Source organism: Oreochromis niloticus, linkage group LG6 (assembly GCF_001858045.2).
Source record: "Oreochromis niloticus isolate F11D_XX linkage group LG6, O_niloticus_UMD_NMBU, whole genome shotgun sequence".
In the NCBI taxonomy this organism is placed as follows: Eukaryota; Metazoa; Chordata; class Actinopteri; order Cichliformes; family Cichlidae; genus Oreochromis; species Oreochromis niloticus.
The window spans coordinates 10,254,182-10,276,782 of NC_031971.2; the positions used below are offsets into that span (position 1 = coordinate 10,254,182).

At 40.8% G+C, this 22,601-nt stretch overlaps 1 protein-coding gene across 2 annotated transcripts; it reads left to right on the forward strand.

Annotated features, from left to right (window-relative positions):
* Window positions 1–10,026: 10,026 nt before the first annotated feature.
* pdgfaa (platelet-derived growth factor alpha polypeptide a) lies at window positions 10,027–22,142 on the forward strand. 2 transcript variants are annotated; one of them, XM_019360628.2, is made up of 6 exons: window positions 10,027–10,840; window positions 11,185–11,281; window positions 16,088–16,195; window positions 16,389–16,582; window positions 17,150–17,331; window positions 20,748–20,841. In XM_019360628.2, exons 1-5 carry the CDS (start codon window positions 10,778–10,780, stop codon window positions 17,282–17,284), a joined length of 597 nt encoding a protein of 198 aa, XP_019216173.1. In that variant the 5' UTR covers window positions 10,027–10,777; the 3' UTR covers window positions 17,285–17,331; window positions 20,748–20,841. The 2 variants fall into 2 exon arrangements, with proteins under 2 accessions (XP_019216173.1, XP_005461708.1); XM_005461651.3 differs by lacking the exon at window positions 17,150–17,331 and adding an exon at window positions 21,521–22,142 and having other exon boundaries at window positions 10,044–10,840; window positions 20,748–20,874.
* The last annotated feature ends 459 nt before the right edge of the window (window positions 22,143–22,601 follow it).

Genomic DNA, 22,601 nt, shown 5'->3' on the forward strand with positions numbered 1-22,601 from the left:
CCTGCACATACGAGGTATCGTTTGGTATCAGTGGCTCACTGTACGAGCTCCTACAATATTTTCAGCAAACATGCATCCTGTTGGGACTGCATTTTTTGTTTTTTTTCCCTTTTTTCCCCTCACTGATTTTTCTTGTTTTCATAAGTCGGTCGGTTTTGGAAGCCAAATCTGGTTTGGAGGAAAATGAGTTCCTTCACAACAGCTGCATGTTGGAAAATAATAAATTGGGATTACCAGATGCCCTCTCACTAATGTGAATGAGCAGCATCATAGCTTTGACAAAAACCTTACATACCAGTACATATATACATACTTTACATACCATTTAAGTAACCCACAGCACCGAGTACACACTGAGAGACATAAATGGGGTCTATCACTATTACATGTCTTTCCATGTGTTTGCTGTTGATTGTGCTAAAAGCTTCTGTGGTTGCAATTCTTCTTTGGCTGGTTGTTTCTCCAACCAAACTCCCTGCATGCACCATTTTCATAAAAAGTGCCACTTGTGTTTAGACCATTAATTAGCTTTTGTGAGCTGGTTGTAGAGTGAATTACCATTTGGCAGTGAAGCCAAATGCAATTACAGTCATTAAGCTCCAAACCTCAAGATGTGCTAGAGGGTGTGGGGGGCAGTGGCCCCCCACACCCTCTAGCAGATCATTACATGAAGGAACCTTTTAAAAACAAGCGCGTTCATGCTCACAGGTGTACACACGGGTGATCACACACACAAACTACACCCTTTTTGGCTCCTACCTCAAAGCACACTGTGCGCTGTCGATCTTACGTGCTGCACAATAATGTTTAATATTTAGTATTTACTGTCATATTCCCATATATCATTGTGATGTTGTTTATTACTCTCGTTTTCTTCTGCTTGCTTTCTTTTTTTCTTTCTCAACAGGTGATCCAGGTGATCGATATATGTATTTTTTGTCTGCTTATTCTGTTGGTTTTTGGTTTTTGCCCTTCTCCCCCGTCCCTCTTCTCAGCTGTTTTTCTTTCCCTCTTTCTTTCTCCCCTTTCTTTCCACCAGTCAAGTCTGTCCCGTATTCAGCAAGTGAAAATAAAATAAACAATAAAAGGTGAATCAAATGGACCATTACGGCAAGGCTGGGATGGTCCATTTGGTAAAGTAAATCCGTTGGGCATCTTTCTTCGCCTTTAGACAATAATTCTGATGGCAAAAGAACCAAACGGGACAGGTTAAAAAAAAAAAAAAAAAAAAAAAAAAAAAAAAAAAAAAAAAAAAGATGTGCCCCACCTTTGCGAGCAGTGCCAGATCTTTTGTTTCTTACTTTTCCTTACCTTTGTCTGAGTCGTGGAAAACGTTTCCTTTACTTCTATGTGTGAGTGCCTGAAGTTAAGAGAAAGGCACTTTTTGAACAAAGTAATCACAGGCAGTTAATCCTGTACATGCTGGGGATCATTGCTTTAACATCTCCTAGCTGTAAAAAAGGACAGCGTATTCCAGCTGTGTGTTTTTGCTTTGTTGCTTTGATTTCCTTATCTGAACAAGCAGCTTTTTTGTCTGTACCATCTGAACATGCAGACAGAGAATACAGATTGTAACAACAGTACAAGAGGTACTCGCTGAGAATCAGCGATGTTTTGTCCCGGGCTCTGATAAGAAAGTAGCAACATGTCTGTCCCGTGGTAGAAATGTTCCTCAGTTATATCAAAGGAAGACATATCCAGTTACATTGTCCAGTTACAAAACCTCCCATATATTTTAAGGAACAACAATGTTTGCATCATTTGTCGTAGTGTGCACTCTCTGAGTGCTTTCAGCTTCAGTCAGTACGTCTGATTCGGATTGGTGGGAGGTCCGGCACTTACTGTATGCCCCTTCCAGTTAAGCTGGCTTTCTGTCTTCATGACTCTGACTTCACACAGCACAAGGGCCCTGTGTTTTCAGTTTCCCAAATAGGCCTAAATAAAGCATTCTGTCAGAGCCTTGTGGCCTGAGATCAACAGACGAGTGGAAAGGGTGGTGGTGGTAATGGGGTGACGTTACATATAGGTGAATGCCCGCACGTATGAGATTGTAATCCTGGATAAGTCTCTCTAGCTGGCTTAGGACCAAATTTTCCTGCGTAACACAATAGGTTTTGGCATGTATCCAAAAGTGGACTTACTCTGGGTTTAAAGTTGCAATCCATTCTGACCTTTTTTATTTTGGGGGGGGGAAGAGCTTATAATAACTAATGTTGCCTGGACTGAAGAGAGATTGGAAGGGAAAATGTGCGTAAAGGGTTTTTTTTTTCCACCATGTGTTTGGTTTTGTGAATAAAGTTGGGGATAACCCTTAAACCCCGCCCTGCTCATAAAACTTTTTATCCCCTGCTGGATTAACTGTAACTGCCTCTGTGTCTCTTAAACACTTTTTTTGGCTTGCTGCTCATTATCTCCAACATTTAATTCTTCTGTTTTCATTTTACTCTGGTCCCACTGGTGGCATTCCCATCTTCTACAAAACAACAGTTTGGGCGGTGGAACTGAGTAAAACAAACCCTGCTGAAGTGCCATTGAACACAGACACTAAACATGGTGACATGTCTGGGAACTGTAAAAAAAATGAAAAGGAAAATGAAAAGAAGAAAAAACATGACACAACTAACTTTTCCCCTGGGTTCGTATAAATAAACTTTATATCTTGGAAAGTCATGTGGGAGAAAGACAGAACAGATTTATGTGGGAGAAAAAGAAGGAGAGGGATAAAGAAGAAGGAGAAGAGAGTGTAAAGAAAAAAATCTCCCAGTTAGAATACAATATATAACTATTTACAAAATAGATATAATGAAAAAACATTCAAGATTATAAAAAAACACACGAGTTCATAAAGGAGACAGTTTCACACCAGCCAATAAGATTTAATGTGTTATTTCACCAAGATTAGCTTTTTTTTCTCATCAGGTCTCTATGCTGATTCTCATATGCCATATATAGTTGTGGAAATTATTGTTGCCCTCAGAAATTCCCAAAATTGAACAAACATGATAAGTGGCATGTTATTTGTCCTGTGTTTAACTCTTTACCCATTCAAAGCCTAACAGGAGTATCCCTAGAAGCTCTTTTCTGTACTTAGATCTTGTCATATTTTAGGCCTGCTCATTGAACAACATGACTGGGTGTGCATCAGCTGCCTATTTAGCTAACCTTGGAAAAACCCCAAAACTGCTCTGATAGTCTTTATTGATATATACTGAGGTGTCATGACTGATCATTAAGGGTCCTGGGGAGGTCGTCAAATGTGATCTTTATGGAGGAAAGACTTTAGAGATCCTGATAACATTTACATTTACAATAATTGATTACACAGCAGTGGTGAGTAGACTTTATCACAGTAGATGTCTTTCTGAAAGTGCTGTAACTAAGTTTAAGAATATAATCCACCCACTGTTATCATCATCAATGCCCTGTACCAACATAGAGCAGAGCAGCTATCTGAACGCTACTCCAACAGAGGTCGATTATCTTGTTAATAATCTTACCTCCTCACTACGTACGACTCTGGATACTGTAGCTCCTGTGAAAACTAAAGCCTCAAATCAGAAGTACCTGACTCCGTGGTATAATTCTCAAACACGTAGCCTAAAGCAGATAACTCGTAAGCTGGAGAGGAAATGGCGTGTCACAAATTTAGAGGATCATCATTTAGCCTGGAGAAATAGTTTGCTGCTTTATAAGAAAGCCCTCCGCAAAGCCAGAACATCTTACTATTCGTCACTGATTGAAGAAAATAAGAACAACCCCAGGTTTCTCTTCAGCACTGTAGCCAGGCTGACAAAAAGTCAGAGCTCTACTGAGCCAACAATCCCTTTAACATTAACTAGTAATGACTTCATGAACTTCTTCACAAATAAAATTTTTGTCATTAGAGAAAAAATTACCAATAATCATCCCACAGATGTAATATTATCTACAGCTACTTTTAGTACCATTGATGTTAAGTTAGACTCTTTTTCTCCAATTGATCTTTCTGAGTTAACTTCAATAATTAATTCCTCCAAACCATCACCGTGTCTTTTAGACCCCATTTCTACAAAACTGCTCAAAGAAGTCCTGCCATTAATTAATTCTTCGATCTCAAATATGATCAACCTATCTCTAATAATCGGCTATGTACCACAGGCCTTCAAGGTGGCTGTAGTTAAACCTTTACTTAAAAAGCCATCTCTAGACCCAGCAGTCTTAGCTAATTATAGGCCAATCTCCAACCTTCCTTTCATATCAAACATCCTTGAAAGAGTAGTTGTCAAACAGCTAACAGATCATCTGCAGAGGAATGGCTTATTTGAAGAGTTTCAGTCAGGTTTCAGAGCTCATCACAGCACAGAAACAGCTTTAGTGAAGGTTACAAATGATCTTCTTATGGCCTCTGACAGTGGACTCATCTCTGTGCTTGTCCTGCTAGACCTCAGTGCTGCGTTCGATACTGTTGATCATAATATCCTATTAGAGCGATTAGAACATGCTGTAGGTATTACAGGTACTGTGCTGCAGTGGTTTGTATCATATCTATCTAATAGACTCCAATTTGTTCAAGTAAATGGAGAGTCCTCTTCACCCACTAAGGTCAGTTATGGTGTTCCACAGGGTTCAGTGCTAGGACCAATTCTATTTACATTATAAATGCTTCCCTTAGGCAGCATCATTAGAAGACATAGTATAAATTTTCACTGCTATGCAGATGACACGCAGCTCTATCTATCCATGAAGCCAGGTAACACACACCGATTAGTTAAACTGCAGGAATGTCTTAAAGACATAAAGACCTGGATGGCCGCTAACTTTCTGCTTCTAAATTCAGATAAAACTGAGGTCATTGTACTCGGCCCTGAAAATCTTAGAAATATGGTATCTAACCAGATTCTTACTCTGGATGGCATTACCTTGGCCTCCAGTAATGCTGTGAGGAACCTTGGAGTCATTTTTGACCAGGACATGTCCTTCAACACACATATTAAACAAATATGTAAGACTGCTTTCTTCCATTTGCGCAACATCTCTAAAATTAGAAATATCCTGTCTCAGAGTGATGCTGAAAAACTAGTTCATGCATTTATTACTTCCAGGCTGGACTACTGTAATTCATTATTATCAGGATGTCCTAAAAACTCACTGAAAAGTCTTCAGCTAATCCAAAATGCTGCAGCAAGAGTACTGACAAGGACTAGAAAGAGAGAGCATATTTCTCCTGTTTTGGCTTCCCTTCATTGGCTTCCTGTTAAATCCAGAATTGAATTCAAAATCCTGCTCCTCACATACAAGGTCTTAAATAATCAGGCCCCATCTTATCTTAATGACCTCGTAGTGCCATATCACCCTATTAGAGCACTTCGCTCTCGCTCTGCAGGGCTACTTGCTGTTCCTAGAGTATTTAAAAGTAGAATGGGAGGCAGAGCCTTCAGTTTTCAGGCCCCTCTTCTATGGAACCAGCTTCCAGTTTGGATTCGGGAGACAGACACTATCTCTACTTTCAAGATTAGGCTTAAAACTTTCCTTTTTGCTAAAGCATATAGTTAGGGCTGGACCAGGTGACCCTGAATCCTCCCTTAGTTATGCTGCAATAGACGTAGGCTGCCGGGGATTCCCATGATGCATTGAGTTTTTCCTTTGCAGTCACCTTTCTCACTCACTATGTGTTAATGGACCTCTCTGCATCGAATCATATCTGTTATTAATCTCTGTCTCTCTTCCACAGCATGTCTTTATCCTGTCTTCCTTCTTTCACCCCAACCGGTCGCAGCAGATGGCTCCGCCCCTCCCTGAGCCTGGTTCTGCCGGAGGTTTCTTCCTGTTAAAAGGGAGTTTTTCCTTCCCACTGTCGCCAAAGTGCTTGCTCAAAGGGGGTCATATGATTGTTGGGTTTTTCTCTGTATTTATTATTGTGCTATCTACTGTACAATATAAAGCGCCTTGAGGCGACTTCTGTTGTGATTTGGCGCTATATAAATAAAATTGAATTGAATTGAATTGAATTGAATTGAATTGAATTGAATTGAGAGATGCAAAAATTAAGCCTCATCACACACAGACCTCGAGACCAGTTAGCCAATCCAGTATCACGGCTTCCCCTGCTGGTACTGCAACTTCTGCATACATGTCCATTTCATGCTTTGAAAAGGCAAAGTGTGAACTGGACACAGTGGACTGGTATGTCTGTTACACACTTTGCCATGAAATTGGGTTACAATCAGTCAGCAATCCCTTGCCAACCACTGGTTGCTAGGGAAAAATCTGTATTACCCTACTGGGTGGTGAATATAGGTCTTAGAGGGTGTTGGCAGTTGTTGGGTGAAAGTGGTTTCAAAAATGGTGCTTCACCAAAAACCTCTTTGTGTGCAAACACAAACGTTAACTCTCTGCAGAGCAGTACCGATCCTTACTACTAAAGTGCAACATTAGAGCAGAAACAGGGAAAGTTCTCATTTGAAATAAAATCTGTGCCTTACTGTTGAAATCAACAAACTGAGGAGCAACTTTTAATTCAAAGGTGAGCAGCTACTGTTTCCCCTTTGCATTGTACTCTTCACAGTATCACTACTGCTTCGCGAGTAGTTGGGGAGTGTTTTCAAATGAGTCATCGTCTTCCTTACAATAAATGAGCAACTAAATTGCACTAATTTCACCTAGCAACAGCAAGGAACCGTTGGCCCACAAGTCATATTTTTTGGAGTCCACCAAGCTTTTCACCTTCTTTTACTGTTGTCTGACAGCCCTGAACATTACTGTATGTTATGTGTCTGTACAACAATTTGGAGACCAGTATATATACTGTACACAGAATAATGATGAAAGTGGACTTGTACATGACGAAAATCGATTTACTGATGTACTGGTCAATGAAATAAATGCTGTTTGATATTATACATAGATCCGTCTCATCATATTAGCTGGAGATGTTATATTTTAAGAACAATGATATGGTTTTACCAGGGATAATATTAAAAAGCAAGATATGTTCATCCAGCTGCACATAGTTTGAAGACAGTTAGCTTGTAAAATCTGCTGATAAAGAAATTTTAACAACCCTGGAAGTTTGACTTTACCTTGTCAATACAAGATAGACTTGAATTTGAAAGTATTAACATTATCTAACATTAGCCAGAAGAAGGGCAGCTCAGTTTTTTGGTTTTTGCAAACAAGCCTCTATGAACTTAATGCACTGCTGATGTTGACTGCCTCGAATAGAAGTCATGTGCTTTGCACTACTTTGCAAAGTTTAACTTTGAGCTTGTCTGCAGTGACTGAAAAATTCCACTTACTGCTGACTATAAAGTGATTTAATGTGAGTCAGTGGATCCAATTGAAGGGATGAGCTAAATCCCCACAATTATATGTTAAGTAATAGCAAGCTGTCTTAAGTGGTCTAATCTTGCTCTCTGGATCAGTGCTTTTGAAGTGCAGAAATTTGTCAGCTTTGTGCACCAGTTCATTTAACCCAAATTTGTTGGAGTATTGACTGCTCCACACAAAAGGAATGTTTTGTAGGCAGTAAAATGGCAGGAGTCTGCTTTATATTGTCCCAACTAAGCAATCAAGCTTGCTTAGCAAACCAGTTCCCCCTTCAGTAGTTCTTTTCATTGGATTAAATGATGTGCAATAAGAGCAAAACGCCAGGGGGAGTACAGAGAAAGACTAACCCTCTGAGAGTTATTGTGAATGATACAGACTAACCTATTTGATGCTGTCTCTTTTTCATCGAATGTATAAAATCAGACAGATTAATTGCAGATTAATATCATTTTGTATTTTGTTTTTCTTTTTAATGTTCCGGGCCTTCAAGAAAACTCTCATGTTCCAAGAAAATGTGACCAGTACGTTTTCAAAGAGTCTTTGATGGCACAGAGTGCTGCTGGCACAAAGACAGACAACATTGGAAGAGATGGAGGGAAGAAAAAAAGAGCAAGTGGGATGCATCAGGGAGTTCAGAGAAGAAGCTGTATGCCAGGAGGAAGTGACAGTGTCATGGTACCAGTGAGGCCATTCAAGATCAGAACCGGTTCTGACCCATTTCCCCTCCATCATTCCGGTTCTTTGTCTCCCTTTGTCTGCCTGTTGGTTACACTAAACCCTTTCACAGAAGATGCAAGGAAAGAGGTGGATTTTTTTGTGTTAGGGTATTAGCCTCTGTCAGCCTAAATAGGCTTTAATTGGGGGGAAGTTTGGTCCAACACAGGCTGGATTTTCTAGACATACGCACACACACACACAGGTGCCAACTGACCCTGCTTTGACTTCTTTCATCCAAATAAGCTTCATCTTGATATCACCACCATATCTGTGCTTTCTTCCCTTTTCTTTTGAAGACTTTTAATCTCTTCTCCTTGTTTCTTCCCTTGTCCTGTCCTGTCTTTCCTCTGTTTTGCTCTCTGTTCTTTGCCTCACAGGAACATAGAAGGCTGAAAGAAAGTAACTAACTTTAAATGTCATGTGTAAGGATCATAAATGTGTACGTGCATGTTGGAATGCTGAAGGCTGGATTTCCAGATTCCAGCACTGCTTCATGAAGCTTTAGCTCTAGGGGGAAAAATGTAATTTTTTTACATTCCCTCAAAAACTTCTGTCACTGACCCACAAAAATGCTTGCTGTGTTTTTACTGCCTCCCTTTTCACTGAATGTCATTTTAATGTTCATTTGCTAAATCACAGAAAACGTGTTAACATTACAACCAACTAAACATAACCAACCACAGGATAGTGTACATTTTGGATACTGACCTTTAAGGCAGCCTTTTACATATGCTTTAAAGTTTACTTTATACTGTTAATCACATTGAACTGCTTGTAGGTTCCATTTTATTTGTAGATCAGACTTTTTGGTGTGTCAACTATTCTTTAAAAATGTAGTAGAGCCTTTAGCTTTCAGGTTCCTCTCTTGTGGAACCAGATTCTGGTTATGATTCGAGAGGTAAAAACCCTCTCTTGTCCTTTTTTACATTTATCGCACAGCAAGAAGTAGTCCCTTTCCAAAGCTTCTGACCACTGGAAATGCAGTAAAGGTGCTGCCTGGAGAAAGCATGCAGCAGACAGCACAAACGACACACTCTTGCTAAAAGTTCAGTTCTGTGCTCTTTAAACATCAGTGCTGTCTGAAATGACATTCACCTTGTGTTGGGGATCTGGTAGGTTAAAGATGACCAACACAGGGGCGTCGGACATTTGCGTTACGTAGCTCTCATAAAAATTCATTTGTGCATTTGTAAAAACTTGGATCAGGTCACCCTCTGCCAGCATTGTGCTGCTACAGGCTCAGGCTGCTGGGGTGAGAACTTCTCTCACTCCACCTACTGCATGTTATTAACTTTAATGTTTTCTGTCTCCTGTGATTTGTGCTTTTTTCCTGTCTCTCCGCTTTCCCTACTTCCTGCCCACTGTAGCCGAGTGCTTGCTCATAGAGGGAAAGATTGGATCATCGGGTTCGTATCTATAATGTTTTCTTGAGGTCACTATTGCTGTGAACTTTTGTTACATGAACAAAGCACTAATAAAATTATTACAGTTTTATGGCACAATGTCACGGTCACTTGTGTGTGTGTGTGTGTTTGTGTGTTTGTGTGTGTGTGTGTGTGTGTGGTGGTGGTGGTGGTGGTGGGGGGGGGGGGGTATTCCACTTGGTATTCTTTTAGGTAGTCTAGGAATTAATCTCCACAAAAACAGCTATTGATCAATGGGCTGCTCAGTTCTTAGCGATCTGGATAACTTTATCATATATCATTCATTTCATTCATTTCATTTATGATTCATATCAGTTTTATCATTATTAGTCCTTACTGTTCTGACATGTCAGTGTAAAATAGTCCAAACAGGATCCTTAACTTTATCTTGAGGGAACTTCTAATGCATTGGTCTGAATATGTGATGATCACAAATCATCAAATTCATACTAAACGTCAGGTATTGTAACAATAGTTCCCGACTTCTCTTTAGCAAAGTGTCCAATACAAGTGTGATCACCTTGAGCAGCTCAAACTGAGGCTGTTCCGTGGTGTCGTTTATTGCTGCTGCTGCAGTGCTCGGTAGCCTTTTATGCAAAGCGCGGTCGCAGTCGCGCAGACGCGCACAGCTATATCCTGTGACTGAAAGCATCCCAGCTTCATTCACCCCGGAGATCACAGGACCGCTGGGAGCTGGCATCAAACTCCTCAGAGCGGAGATAAATGCTTTTGGTTCTTTTGCGTTTTCCAGACAGACCTGCTCTCGGTTTGTGAGTTTTGAAAATTTAGCAACCTGAAGTGCCAGGACGCTCAAACGCTGCAAACCGCACAAATGGGTGATTTTTGAAAGGATCATACTGAGGACAAAATGATGGATACTCCTGGATATGTAAATGCAAAACATGCTTAATGCTTCCATCGGCACCTGTTCTGTCTAGACCAAAATGAAAAGCAACTGGACATACACTTGATGTCAAGTCTGATTGTGTGATTTGCTTTAAACGTCGGACCTGTGGACGAATATCAGTGGGATCCTAAGATTTGCACTTTTTTTATTTTGTTTTATCTTTTTAAAACCTGGACTCTCGTTTTTCGCGGTCACTTAAAAAAATAATTTCTTAAATCTCTTTGGCAGTGACTTATACCGGGTGCAGAACAAGCAGAAGTTTGCTTCCATCCTTTTAATTTCATTCAGGATTTCAAAGCTCTTTCATTAAAACTGAGGAGGTATTCTGTCCTCCCGAGGGATGATGAGAGCAGGGAGCGACAGCCCGGCTCCTTCGGTGGATTTTCGACCTATTCTGGTGCCTATGCAGTGGATCTGAGAGGAGATGAGAGCCGCAGTGTACCACATCCTTGCCGGCTACCTCTGCGTGTTACGCACCGTTGCTCAGGTGAGCTGAATCAAAACACTCTGTGTTTAATCTTTTCTGCTGCGCGTTGTGAGATTTTTACTCGCAGCTATTTAGCTTGTAAACAAGTAATAGAACTCACAGAGACTCAGTCCGTAAGGTTAACGTACTGAATACAACAGATGAAATCTAGTTTATTTACGTAATTACGCACGGGCATTAGTCTTACGCACAGTTACCTGTTTGATACTTTTTGAAAACCCGCCACCGAGTCAGCTTAAAAGCCAGCTGCAGATAAGTATCGTTTGCATGTTCGTGATTTACGCACCAACTGTCGCAGCATTGTGTTCCCACCCCCAATAAACCCACCCACTTTATTCCCACAGGAGTCTCCTCTCCCTCAGGAGCTTCTGGAGCGGCTCTCTCGCAGCGAGATCCGCAGCATCAGCGACCTCCAGCGGCTGCTAGAGATAGACTCCGTAGGTAAAGCACTTCATTATAATAAGTCTCCCACAGCCACAAGCTGGATTAATGATCCTTACAGAAAAATGAGGTTATTCATCGAAAAATCTGTTCATGTGATGCCTGTGACAGATTTTTAATAAAATATATGAAGAAATAAATAAACATGGGGCAGATAAGATCAGACGTGTTTTTTAAAGTGATGTGAAACGTAATGTCAAGTATGCAATTTTAATCTCCTCAGGGAAGTGATTTTTAACTCTAAGAGCACTACACAAGGCTACATCACGTTTGTGCTTGTGATCAGTGTCAGGATTTCATGGACCAAGAGGGAGCAGATATAACTTGGGGCCAGACCTCTGTGGCATGCTCAATAGTGGGCTACAATTTTTTTAATGAAAATTGAAAAGTCACAGGATGTTAATGTAGAAACTCATATTTCTTTTTTTTTTTTTTTTTTTTTTTTTTTTTTTTTTTTTTAACCTGTCCCGTTTGGTTCTTTTGCCATCAGAATTATTATCTAAAGGCGAAGAAAGATGCCCAACGGATTTACTTTACCAAATGGACCATCCCAGCCTTGCCGTAATGGTCCATCTGATTCACCTTTTATTGTTTATTTTATTTTCACTTGCTGAATACGGGACAGACTTGACTGGGGGAAAGAAAGGGGAGAAAGAAAGAGGGAAAGAAAAAAAAAAAAAAAAAAAAACAGCTGAGAAGAGGGACGGGGAAAAAGGGCAAAAAACAAAAACCATCAGAATAAGCAGACAAAAAAAAAAAAAAAAAAAAAAAAAAAAAAAAATGCATATCGATCACCTGGATCACCTGTTGAGAAAGAAAAAAGAAAGCAAGCAGAAGAAGACAAGAGTAATAAACAAGATCACAATGATATATGGGAATATGACAGTAAATACTAAATATTAAACATTATGGTGCAGCACGTGAGATCGACAGCGCCCAGTGTGCTTTGAGGTAGGAGCCCAAAAGGGTGTAGTTTGTGTGTGTGATCACCAGTGTGTACACCTGTGAGCATGAACGCGCTTGTTTTTAAGAGGTTCCTTCATGTAATGATCTGTTAGAGGGTGTGGGGGGCCACTGCCCCGACCTCCAGGGCATGAAGCAGGTATGGAGGAGAACAAAACTCCAGACATCCAGAGGCCCCCAGAACACAAGAGACCAAGGAAGACCAACAGAGGGGCAGCCGCGCCACTATCCAGAAAGAGCTGAGGAGAGTCCCAGATGAGGGGTCACTCAGCAGCCGCGGAGCAGAAGCCAGGGGGGTTGCAGTGACGTGCCCGTGAGCTCCGCCGGCAGCCAGCTGTGCCTGAGTGACCGAGCCCCGGGCCGAGAGGCCGAGGGCACCCCATCTCCGAAGTGGCCCGAGCGAGCCCCAGGCTCCAGGCCCTGATAAGCAGCCGCCAAGGAGTGAGCCGGTGGGTACCTGGGCGCCCACCCCCGGACACAAAGAACCACCAACGCACCGATGTCTGAGGGCATCCACCACCGGCAGGGGAAGTGGTGGGGGGAGATGGGCCTCCAAACCTTGGAGGCCTGAGATGTCCCCAGAGACATCTTTGCACCAGATCAACACTTGTGACTTTTTTAAAATCTATCTTTAATCTACTTCTGAAATTAGGAGCAATGCACACGTTTGTCTTATTTTAGCATGTCATTGAAAAATGATGTACCTATAGTCTTACAAAGATCCAAGCAGGCCTTAACTTGACTGAGTAACAGATAAACATCAGGCACAGGGAGCTTAAATGTGATAGTCACGGCTGCTTCCCTCCCTGTCAGTGCCTTGAAAGACTCTGACTTGAGGAATTAGTTGCATCTGGTTCAAGATTCTTTGTCTTCTCATCTCATCACTGGATGTTTCTCAGAAAGACCAGCAGCAACCTTTGTTTTTCTTAAAAAATCAGCTGTATCCTTTCTGCTCTGCTAGCAGCTGACTGTGTAGCTGAGATCACAAAAAAAGAAGGCTTTGTGTGCAGTTCAATCATAAACAGTCTCCAGCTTTTGAAGAAAAAAAAGCACCGGCGTTTGCCTTCAATAAACACTGATGTCTGTCTTTATTATGCAGGTAATAAATCTGAGCAGATTGAATCAGTGAGGTGAGACAGGAGGAAATAACTGTGGCATAAAACACACTTTATTGCATCCACTCACTGAATCAGACTCCAAATTTCAGCCAAATAAACTTTTTTTTTTTTTTTGCTGTGTGAACTTTTTTTTTTTAATGTCTGCACTGCTGAGTGGTGCCACCATTAATCCTGGCATCATTGAGATGCAAATGTCGAGGGTGACGGCTCCCCGGCTCTGTGGGGGTCAAGTGGCTCACTTCATTATACTGTTGTCATGCTGCCCATTATTGGTTTGAGAGGAGGGCTCGCTGGAAGGCTGCTGTGTTGCTATGTATAATTCATGCTCAAATTCCTGCATGTCAGAGCGAGAGAGGGAGACACACAGGCTCAGAAAGAGAGAGAGAGAGACAGAGAGGGAAATGTCGAAGGTGGACTTTGTTGTGTTTTAGAAGCACATTGTGTATGTAGGCAGGCATGTGTGTGTGTGACTGTTTCCATGCACATATGGCCTCAAGAATGAGGAGCGCACGCAGACATCTACACGGTGACAAAAAGAAGCATCAGGATTGGTATTCAGGATCAAATTAAAAGAGTCCTGCCTAGACATCATTTACTCTGATTTCCTGGAACCTTGCTCCCTTTTTCCACCCACACAGACACACAAATCTACACAAATCCACACTGCGCACACAATCTTTGCTCAGAATTTATTGGCTTTAAACATGTCTGTGGGTATCCTGTGGTTTGGAAGTACTGAATGGCTTGAAGAATCTGCGAAAACTTTGGACACATCTCTAAAAAACACACACACACACAAAGCTAAGATTTAAAACTAAGCCTTGAGGGCAAGATTGGCTAATATAAATCTTTATGCTATAAATCATCAGTTATTAACTAAAGAATATTATCCACTTTAGGAAACTTTCCGTAAACTGGATGTCAGTCTAATCTCAGGTGTAGTATTGTCACAACCTGCCAAAACTTTGCACAGAAAAATAAATAAATAAAAGATTAAACTAAGCTCACTACCACCAAACCAAACTGAACTGACAAATACAATTTACGGCCAAGTGTCAATGAGTGGCAGAGTTTCCAAGATTAAATGTAGATAGAAGATGTTTCTATGTTTGTAGGAATAACTCTGGCTCCCTCCTCTTCATGAAAACATTCTTGACTGGTGCTTGGTAACTCAAGGTTTCAGCTTCCTCCACATTTCCTATAGGTCTGAGGTCTGGAGACTGGCTAGGGCCCAAGGGTGTCGAACTCCAGGCTTCGAGGGCCGGTGTCCTGGAGGTTTTAGATATCACCCTGGGTCAACACACCTGAATCGAATGATTAGCTCTTTACCAGGCCTCTGGAGAACTTCAAGACATGTTGAGGAAGTCATTTAGCCTTTTAAATCAGCTGTGTTGGATCAAGGACACATCTAAAACCTGCAGGACACCGGCCCTTGAGGCCTGGAGTTCAACACCTGTGGGCTAGGCCATTCCCCACATTAATGTGTTTCTTCTTTATCCACACCTTTGTTGCCTCTGTGGTATATTTTGGGTCATTGTCATGCCGGAAGACCCATCAATGACCCATCTTCAGTGTTCTGGCTGAGAGAACAAGGTTGTAGTCCAAGATTTTACAGGATGGTTTCCCGTCTTTTGGCCTCTCAGTGCGCTGCCCAAAACATAAAGTTTCCACCTTCGTGCTTGACTGTGGGGATGGTGTTCTTTGGGTCATACACACAATTTCTGTTCATCCAATCAGATTCTGGTTACATCTTTCATCAACACCCCAATTTATAAGTTTAATGTAATTATTTTTCTGGATTTTTAGTTGATATTCTGTCTACTATCAAATTTCTTTGTAAGTGAGCAAACATACAAATTCAGCAGGGGATCAAATAATTACTTCCTCCACTGTACATCTAACCAGTAATAGAAGCAAAAAAACTGCATTAAAGTCACATAACAGCTGCAAATAATTCTCAAAATTCACAAAGAAGTTACTCAGAAAGTTCAAGTTTGCTTGCAATCTGATGTCATTTCCAACTTAACAAAATCTTTGCTGTGTGTCTGTGTGTGTGGATTACATCCAAATGTACCTGGAATAGGCACTGAAACTGTTTCTTTTGGGGCTCGCGTACATGCAGAGAAGTCAGTAGCCCACTGACATCATAACTCAGTTAGAATAACCTGGTTAAACTGCTTCTCTGATGAGGAGACACTTGATAAAGATATCAGTAATGAGCAGCTTGCTGTAGCATGTAAACATGCCACCATTTTTCCTTCTTTTGTATTTTGGTCAGTCAGCTGTCAAGTTATCTTGATAAGGAGATTCATGGTCCCATCAGGATAAATTACAAATATTTTCTATTTTGGCTCGGCCAACAATGTGGTGAGATTTTATGAAACTTCAGGGACAACTTCTGATGTCCAAAGAACCAGGATCAACTGAAGTGCTGCATCATGGCCCAAGATTACAATGAATAGGTATTATTTTTAATTCTGAATCATTCAAATTTAGTCCAGTAGTGTCCAAGGATGGAAATATGGAGCTGGAAATAAGCAAAATAAAAAATATCCAATCTCACCCAAGAGAACATTTATACTTCTCAGAAAATGAACTTTATACATGCATGTTATCCACAATAGTGCGTTACTATGTGTCCGTGTTTTTGACACAAGGATCTTTGTTGTTAAAATTTAGAGTTTGTATTGTCTCAGTATGCTTGTGTTATTTTGTCTCTGTCCAGAGAACGAGGTGAGCGAGGAGACCAAACACAGCTACCACAAGGACGTCTCTCACAGCTTCCCCGACCTAAAGAGAGCACACACACACACCAGGCACAGGAGGAGCGCTGGTGAGAAACACACACACACACACACACACACACACATATAGTCAGCTTGTGCCTCAGGTCCACTGGTTATCTAACTATTCTTTTGTAGTTCCCAAAAAATCTATATTGTATAAAATTAATAGGAAATATTAGTATTTGTATAAAAAGTGAACCACTGATGCAGGTTTGATCAGCCGTGTTTGTTCACCTGCAGTGGTAGAAGAGGCCTTGCCAGCAGTGTGCAAAGTTCGGACAGCAATTTATGAAATTCCCAGGAGTGAGGTGGATCCCACATCAGCCAACTTCATCATCTGGCCACCCTGTGTCGAGGTGAAACGCTGCACCGGCTGCTGCAACACCAGCAACATGAGGTGCCAGGCGGCTCGCAAACACTACCGCACTGTTAAGGTAGCTTTCTGTTGCTTCTCTCTATACATGTGACCACCTGTGTGTGTCTGTTTCAGACTCTTTTGTCTTCTAAAAAAGCTTTGTTTTCACACCACATTTGGAAGAGGTAAAGATTTGCATATAGGGAGTCTTGGGGGTTAGCCAGTAGCACAGGTCGACACTACAGTGCACTGATGAGCGCAGCTAGACCCTGACATGTAGGGTCACCTTTGTGGTTGCTTCTTTCTGCCTCAAACATTCCTTCCAACAGAGACCCTTTAGGTAATGAAAACACATGCATACATTCAGAAATAAAACAATAATAACTAATAACTTTGTGCTGTCAAACACATAATTCAGTCAAAGGAAAGAATAAGATTTTATATCAACACTGTACATGCACACTTGCACTGCTTCAATTTTTGATATCCATCATTAATTCATTAATAAATCAATTTCATTTTAATCTTTATTTTAATCATTGTCATCACTTTAAACTTTTCTTAAGAATCAAAGAAAATGAGTATAATTGCCATAAACCTATACTGTGTGTAACCATACTGTTATTTAACATTTTCTGAACTGTAGATATGTTTATGGAGCTGGAGCCAGGCCAGGCTGGAGCCGGGTACACCCCGGAGCGGAAGAGCCATTACCAAATACCACAAACTTTGTATTTCCAAGTTTGTCATAAACCATTTCCTATTGAAGCCAGGCAACTAAGAGACTTCCCATAAGATGTGAAACTGAGGAGTTAAATTTAGGAAGAAGTATGTGCGAAAAAGCTTTGTTGTATTTAGCAGAACCTGTTTCTTCATATGGTCTAAGTATGCCATTTATCTGTTGTTTTTCCTTGTTTAAATTAGAGTCCCTTAATAGAGACTAACTGCATATGAAGTACGAAATTGTGGCCCAGACCTTTGGCACTGGCACAAAGTTTGTTTTTCATGCACTTTGGCACAATTTTTATTTCTATTTTTTTCTATGACATAGTGAAGAAAAATCACAAGGATGTCATAAATTTCAAAAACCTATTATTAAATGTCTCTTGTGCACTTGTCTGTCTCAGTGCACACTGACCTTATTATATGTAACCTTCAACTTTCGTTATGAGGAAGAGGACAAAGTCACAGAGGGCTAAAACTGTTGTTTGGTGTCTGACACATACAGTAGCCAGAGACAAGAGTTTTCATCCTCAGGGATATCCTGTGACAATAGAAGTGGTTCAAATTTGTTTAAGGGATATATTGGCTCATTCATTTTGAACTGTGGCAAGTTCTCTGTAAACATTAGGAAAAGGCTTCTGTTCCTTGTCTTTTACTGGCGCTGACCCTGAAAACGTAGAAAACGAATAATGGCACAGAACGTGTAAATACGCAGCCACTTACTGGAGGTATACACTCTACACCTGCCAAAAACAATTACTCTCCCCAGCTTAACCATTGTGTGTGTGTGTGTGTCTGTGTGTGCGCGTGTGTGTGCCAGTGACTGAAAATCTGGCAGTGAGGTAGCACATGAACATAATAGCTTCCCTTTGATCTCATCCAGAGCTGGAAATAAGACTCAGTAAACCCCAACTGGTTCACAGTCACAAGAATCCAAGTGGGAGCTGACCCAAGGACTGTGTGTCTGTGTGTGTGTTTGGCACACAGGAAGTGCATTTATTGTACTTTTAAACTGTGCTGATGATGTTGATGTTAATAGTTACGTTAATAATATGAACATGAAATATTAATAATAATTTCACAGGTTGACTGGTTGATGTTTGACTGATAATCAGGTGTGAGAGGGAAGGATGTGTAAGAGTGTGCTGCCAGAGGTCAAGAGGGAAAACGTGAATAAAAGAGGAGGGGAGGGCGGTTTGATACTCTGTGCTTTGGCCCGCTGAAACCCAATCTGAGATGAAAGGGCTCATCCTTTGTCTGCTCACAGAGGAAATCAAAAATAAAGTCACTCGCATGTGCCGAGATTCAGTGCTTAGAGGGTAAACGGTCACGACTGCAACTGCACTCACTTAAAGCTAAAGGGAAGATGGCAGGGCGAAGGTTTAGGGGCTGTGTCCGTATGTGAGAAAACAAAGAAAGAGCCTCAGTACTGATATATATGAAGAGTACAGCAGGCTGGAAGTCAATCTGTAATGCACTTTGAGAGCTGCTGTCCTGAAATGACGTGTACTTGCTTTTTGAGAATAGACTGTATATAAAAGATGAATATCATCATTGTGAGATCACTCACTGGCATGTGAAGTTTCCACTTGAAGCCTCTGCTTTGTCACCTAGCTAACATTCGTAGGTTTGGAAGAACTACATCAGTAGACTGAATGAATGCATAACAACTGCTAAGTTACCTAAAAAAAAACGTAGATTTTTCTCACTAGAACTACAGCAGCAACTGTAGTGTAAGTCTGCAGGAAAGAACTATTAATTTAATAGTTGATCTAATGTACAACTAGCCCTCCAACCGCTCACATATATTACAATTATAGCAGACCCTGACTAATCGAAGTGAAGGCTCACCCGTTCTAGCATATTGTCAAGGTCTAGTCAATGTCATGTGTGCTGTTTAGCTGCACAGCTGCTCACCTCAGCTGAACCTCCTTGTGGGTTTTTGTTTTTTCGAAGTCTTAGCTCTGCTATTTCAGAGTCTGTTAAGACTTGAAGCAGAGATGGTTGTGCAATTGGACCTGGCACCGTGCAGACTTGGCTTGCTAACAGGGATGTTAGCATTACGCATGTACTGTGCTTCTGTGGTTCTTTTATTGTTTATGTAAGATTAAAGTATGTTGGGTGTGTATTTGTTCATGAGCTAGAAAGACCCATTGCTACGTGAGTAGCTAGGCTCGGGGCTCTAGTGTTGATGTCAAGTGTGACACAAAACAACATATGCCTCACTTAGTGTAAGTGAAATCAAACCTCCTATCAGTGTTCCATTCATTCTTCCAAACGAGATCACACACACCTGTGTGCTTGCACAAGTACAAGAAAGCATTTTGTCTGTAGCACCTGTATCATACATAACCTGTCTCCTTCTAACTTAAATAGCACTATCGTTGGGTATTTCTTGGGATCAACAAACCTATATTGTTGCAAACATAAATTTGATCGTGAACTGATTTTGGAGAAGTGTAGTATATGAAGAAATTTACAATAGCTTCAAATAAAACAGTCTACATCAATTTAATGAACAAAACCATGTTAGATTGTTGAGGTTAAGAGGACCCAGGGTGGAGGAAACAGGAGATAAGCTTACAATAAAAAGTGACATTTTAATGCTGGTGGTCTAGTCAAACATAGTACCAAAAAGGAGATACAAACATAACATCCACACTTGTCCAAAACAGGCCAGATAAACTGGGCACTAGGGAGACCAAAATGCTAGGGAGCTAAACCAGAAATGTAGCAGATCAACACAGCTGATTTAACAAATGTGAAACAGAATACTATTTATACATCAGAAAAGTCAAACCATAAGAATTAAATTTTTAAATCCTAACATGTAGAAAAAAACATGAAAAAAACCCAACATGAGGCCCCGACACTGGCAGATTATCAGCTGTAGCTAATGACCACCTCCATTAGGTGTTTGAGAAACTCTTTGTCATGTTTTCTATTGAATATTTCTGGCAGACCAGTTTTAAAAGAAAACCTTATAAAAGCGATCTTAAAAATCCACTTGATGGCAACAGCTATGCTAATTTACAAAAAAAACTGAGACTAAACCTTGATGTCACATATTTTCTCCAGTAGTCAGTTCATTGTGTTTCCTATGCTTTAAAAACTTCTACTTTGCTTATAAATTTGTTTAAGTTATTACCTAACACTAGCACTAGACAGCTAGTTTGGCTAGCAAGGTGCATCTGGTGCATCATTAGCATCATTAGTTAGTATCATTTTGATGCTAACTTTGACTAGAAAAACTCATTTTAACCCATCACACTCAACAGAAAAGCAGAACATGCCTTAGAATGTGTTTTAGTGCAAGAGAACTTTGAATAAGGCACACAACTGCCACTCAAGATAGATTTCTGTATTCCTTTTATTTTTCAAAGTTGGCAGTAGGATTGACCGTACGAATTCATGCAGCGAGCTAGTTAGCCGGGCTTGCTTATGCTAAAGAGTATTAACAAACATGCTTTAATTCACTCCTTAATAAAGTTTTCTCTCTGTCTCTCTTTCTCTCCCCTCAGGTGGCGAAGGTGGAGTACGTGCGAAGGCGGCCAAAGCTGAGGGAGGTGCAGGTGAGGCTGGAGGATCACTTAGAGTGCATGTGCACCAACAAACGCCATATCAGCCCAAACTCAGACACAGACAATGGTGAGCATATAGCTGCGTATCTGTGTGTGCGTGCATGTGTTTGTGCATGGGCGTGGGGGTTTAGGTTGGCTCATTTCACATGTTACGGCTCCTCCTGTCTGAATGTGTCGACTGACACCAACAGAACTGATAACATCTGAGGCATTTACAGTGTTTTTTCTGCCTGAGTTAGTTCTCCCTCAGGGCAGCATTTCCCTTCAGACACACTAAGCCATCCACACACACACACACACACACACACGTTTCAAAGACCCCCACTCCATATTATTCACATCTTTCCTACTCGACGTAAACAGGGGTTATGCACAAAGGTTCTTGGAGTTTAACCATCCTGTCATCATTAACTGTGTGACTTCTGTTGAACTTGCTGACTTCCTGCAGGTCACGCTTACATCAGCTGAACTTAAGGCAATATATTTATGTAATGCTTTGTCCATTTTAGACCTTGGCAGCTCATTGTGTAAATGCAGTTACTTGACTTTCTATTTCTGCATAATAAGCCAAAAAGGAAAACAAAATGTCATTTAAATGTCCAGCAGTAGTGCAGAAAACAGTCCTGTGTGTGTGTTTTGTTATTCAGTAGAAGATAAAGCTAATGCTTTATGCTAATAAAAGAAGCTGTGTCCATGTTCCTTTCTTACAACAGGCATCAGGTGAAGAGCAGCAGACAGATGTAGGAGTGGAGGACACCTTGAGGATGATGATGTAATGGAAAGCAAGGACAAGCACCTTCTGCCTATGACTCCTTTAACACCTGCCGTCAAAGTAACAGTGAAAAGCTCTAACGGAGCATATTTTGACCCACGACCTTTTGGAGTTTTGATGGAGGATTACTGACTCACCATTTTCCAAAAAAAGCAAAGCATCAAACTTCCACAAATGAACTCCAACTTTTTCTTTGATGGAGACGAGAAGCGATGAGACGATGAAAAAGCGAACTGATATTCTGGTTCTAGGATGTTGAAGGGCATATTGCCTGTATCCTGCTCCTTCTCCAGAATATAAACCGCTCAGCAACTCGGATTATAAACTGGGGCAAAATCCTTTCTAGAAACAGTGACTGGGATTAGTTTTTGTACTCCAAGATTTACTCTTCCTCAGAAAAGCACTCACACACATGCATATCCTCTTATTTTTATAACATCGCGTTTTCTATTTCTACTGCTTATCAGTTTCTTTTTCTGATATGTTATCCAAATAAAGAATGGATGGGAAATAATCCTTCCAACATGTTACTGATACTAATAAAATATTTATATGAAAACAAATTGGGTGTGGTGGTCAGAAAACAGCTTGCAGCAAACAGGTTTGTCAGAGAGTGACTGAAGGGTTTCCATGGGAGAGATTATCTGGAAGATTCTAATACCCCGTTGGATTTGCAACCTACAGTAACACACACACACACACACACACACACACACACACTGAATCTTGGCAAAAGTGAGACTAGAAAACAGAAAAGCATGAAAATGCTGATTATGGAGCGGAATAGCCAACAGCTAACAAGTGATCTTTTTGTGCTGTTTAAAGACTTGTGTTATTTCAAACAGGTCAAGGAAATGACAGTAATAGTGGCGTAGGGGAAGGCAAATGTTTTCATTGGTGACCTCATCTCCTGACTCACTAAACCAGAAGGAGGAGAAGGTGACTTCATATCAAACCACTTTCTTCATATTCACTTTCATTGCTGCTGACTAGGAGCTCTGTTTCATTTAGATATGCACTCA

Bases quoted from the DNA above. Each gene is read 5' to 3' on its own strand.
- pdgfaa (XM_005461651.3), top strand. From the start codon at position 10,778: ATGAGAGCCGCAGTGTACCACATCCTTGCCGGCTACCTCTGCGTGTTA. The intron at 10,841-11,184 runs GTGAGCTGAATC...TTATTCCCACAG, and splicing joins TGTTACGCACCGTTGCTCAG to GAGTCTCCTCTCCCTCAGGA. The intron at 11,282-16,087 runs GTAAAGCACTTC...GTCTCTGTCCAG, and splicing joins GCTAGAGATAGACTCCGTAG to AGAACGAGGTGAGCGAGGAG.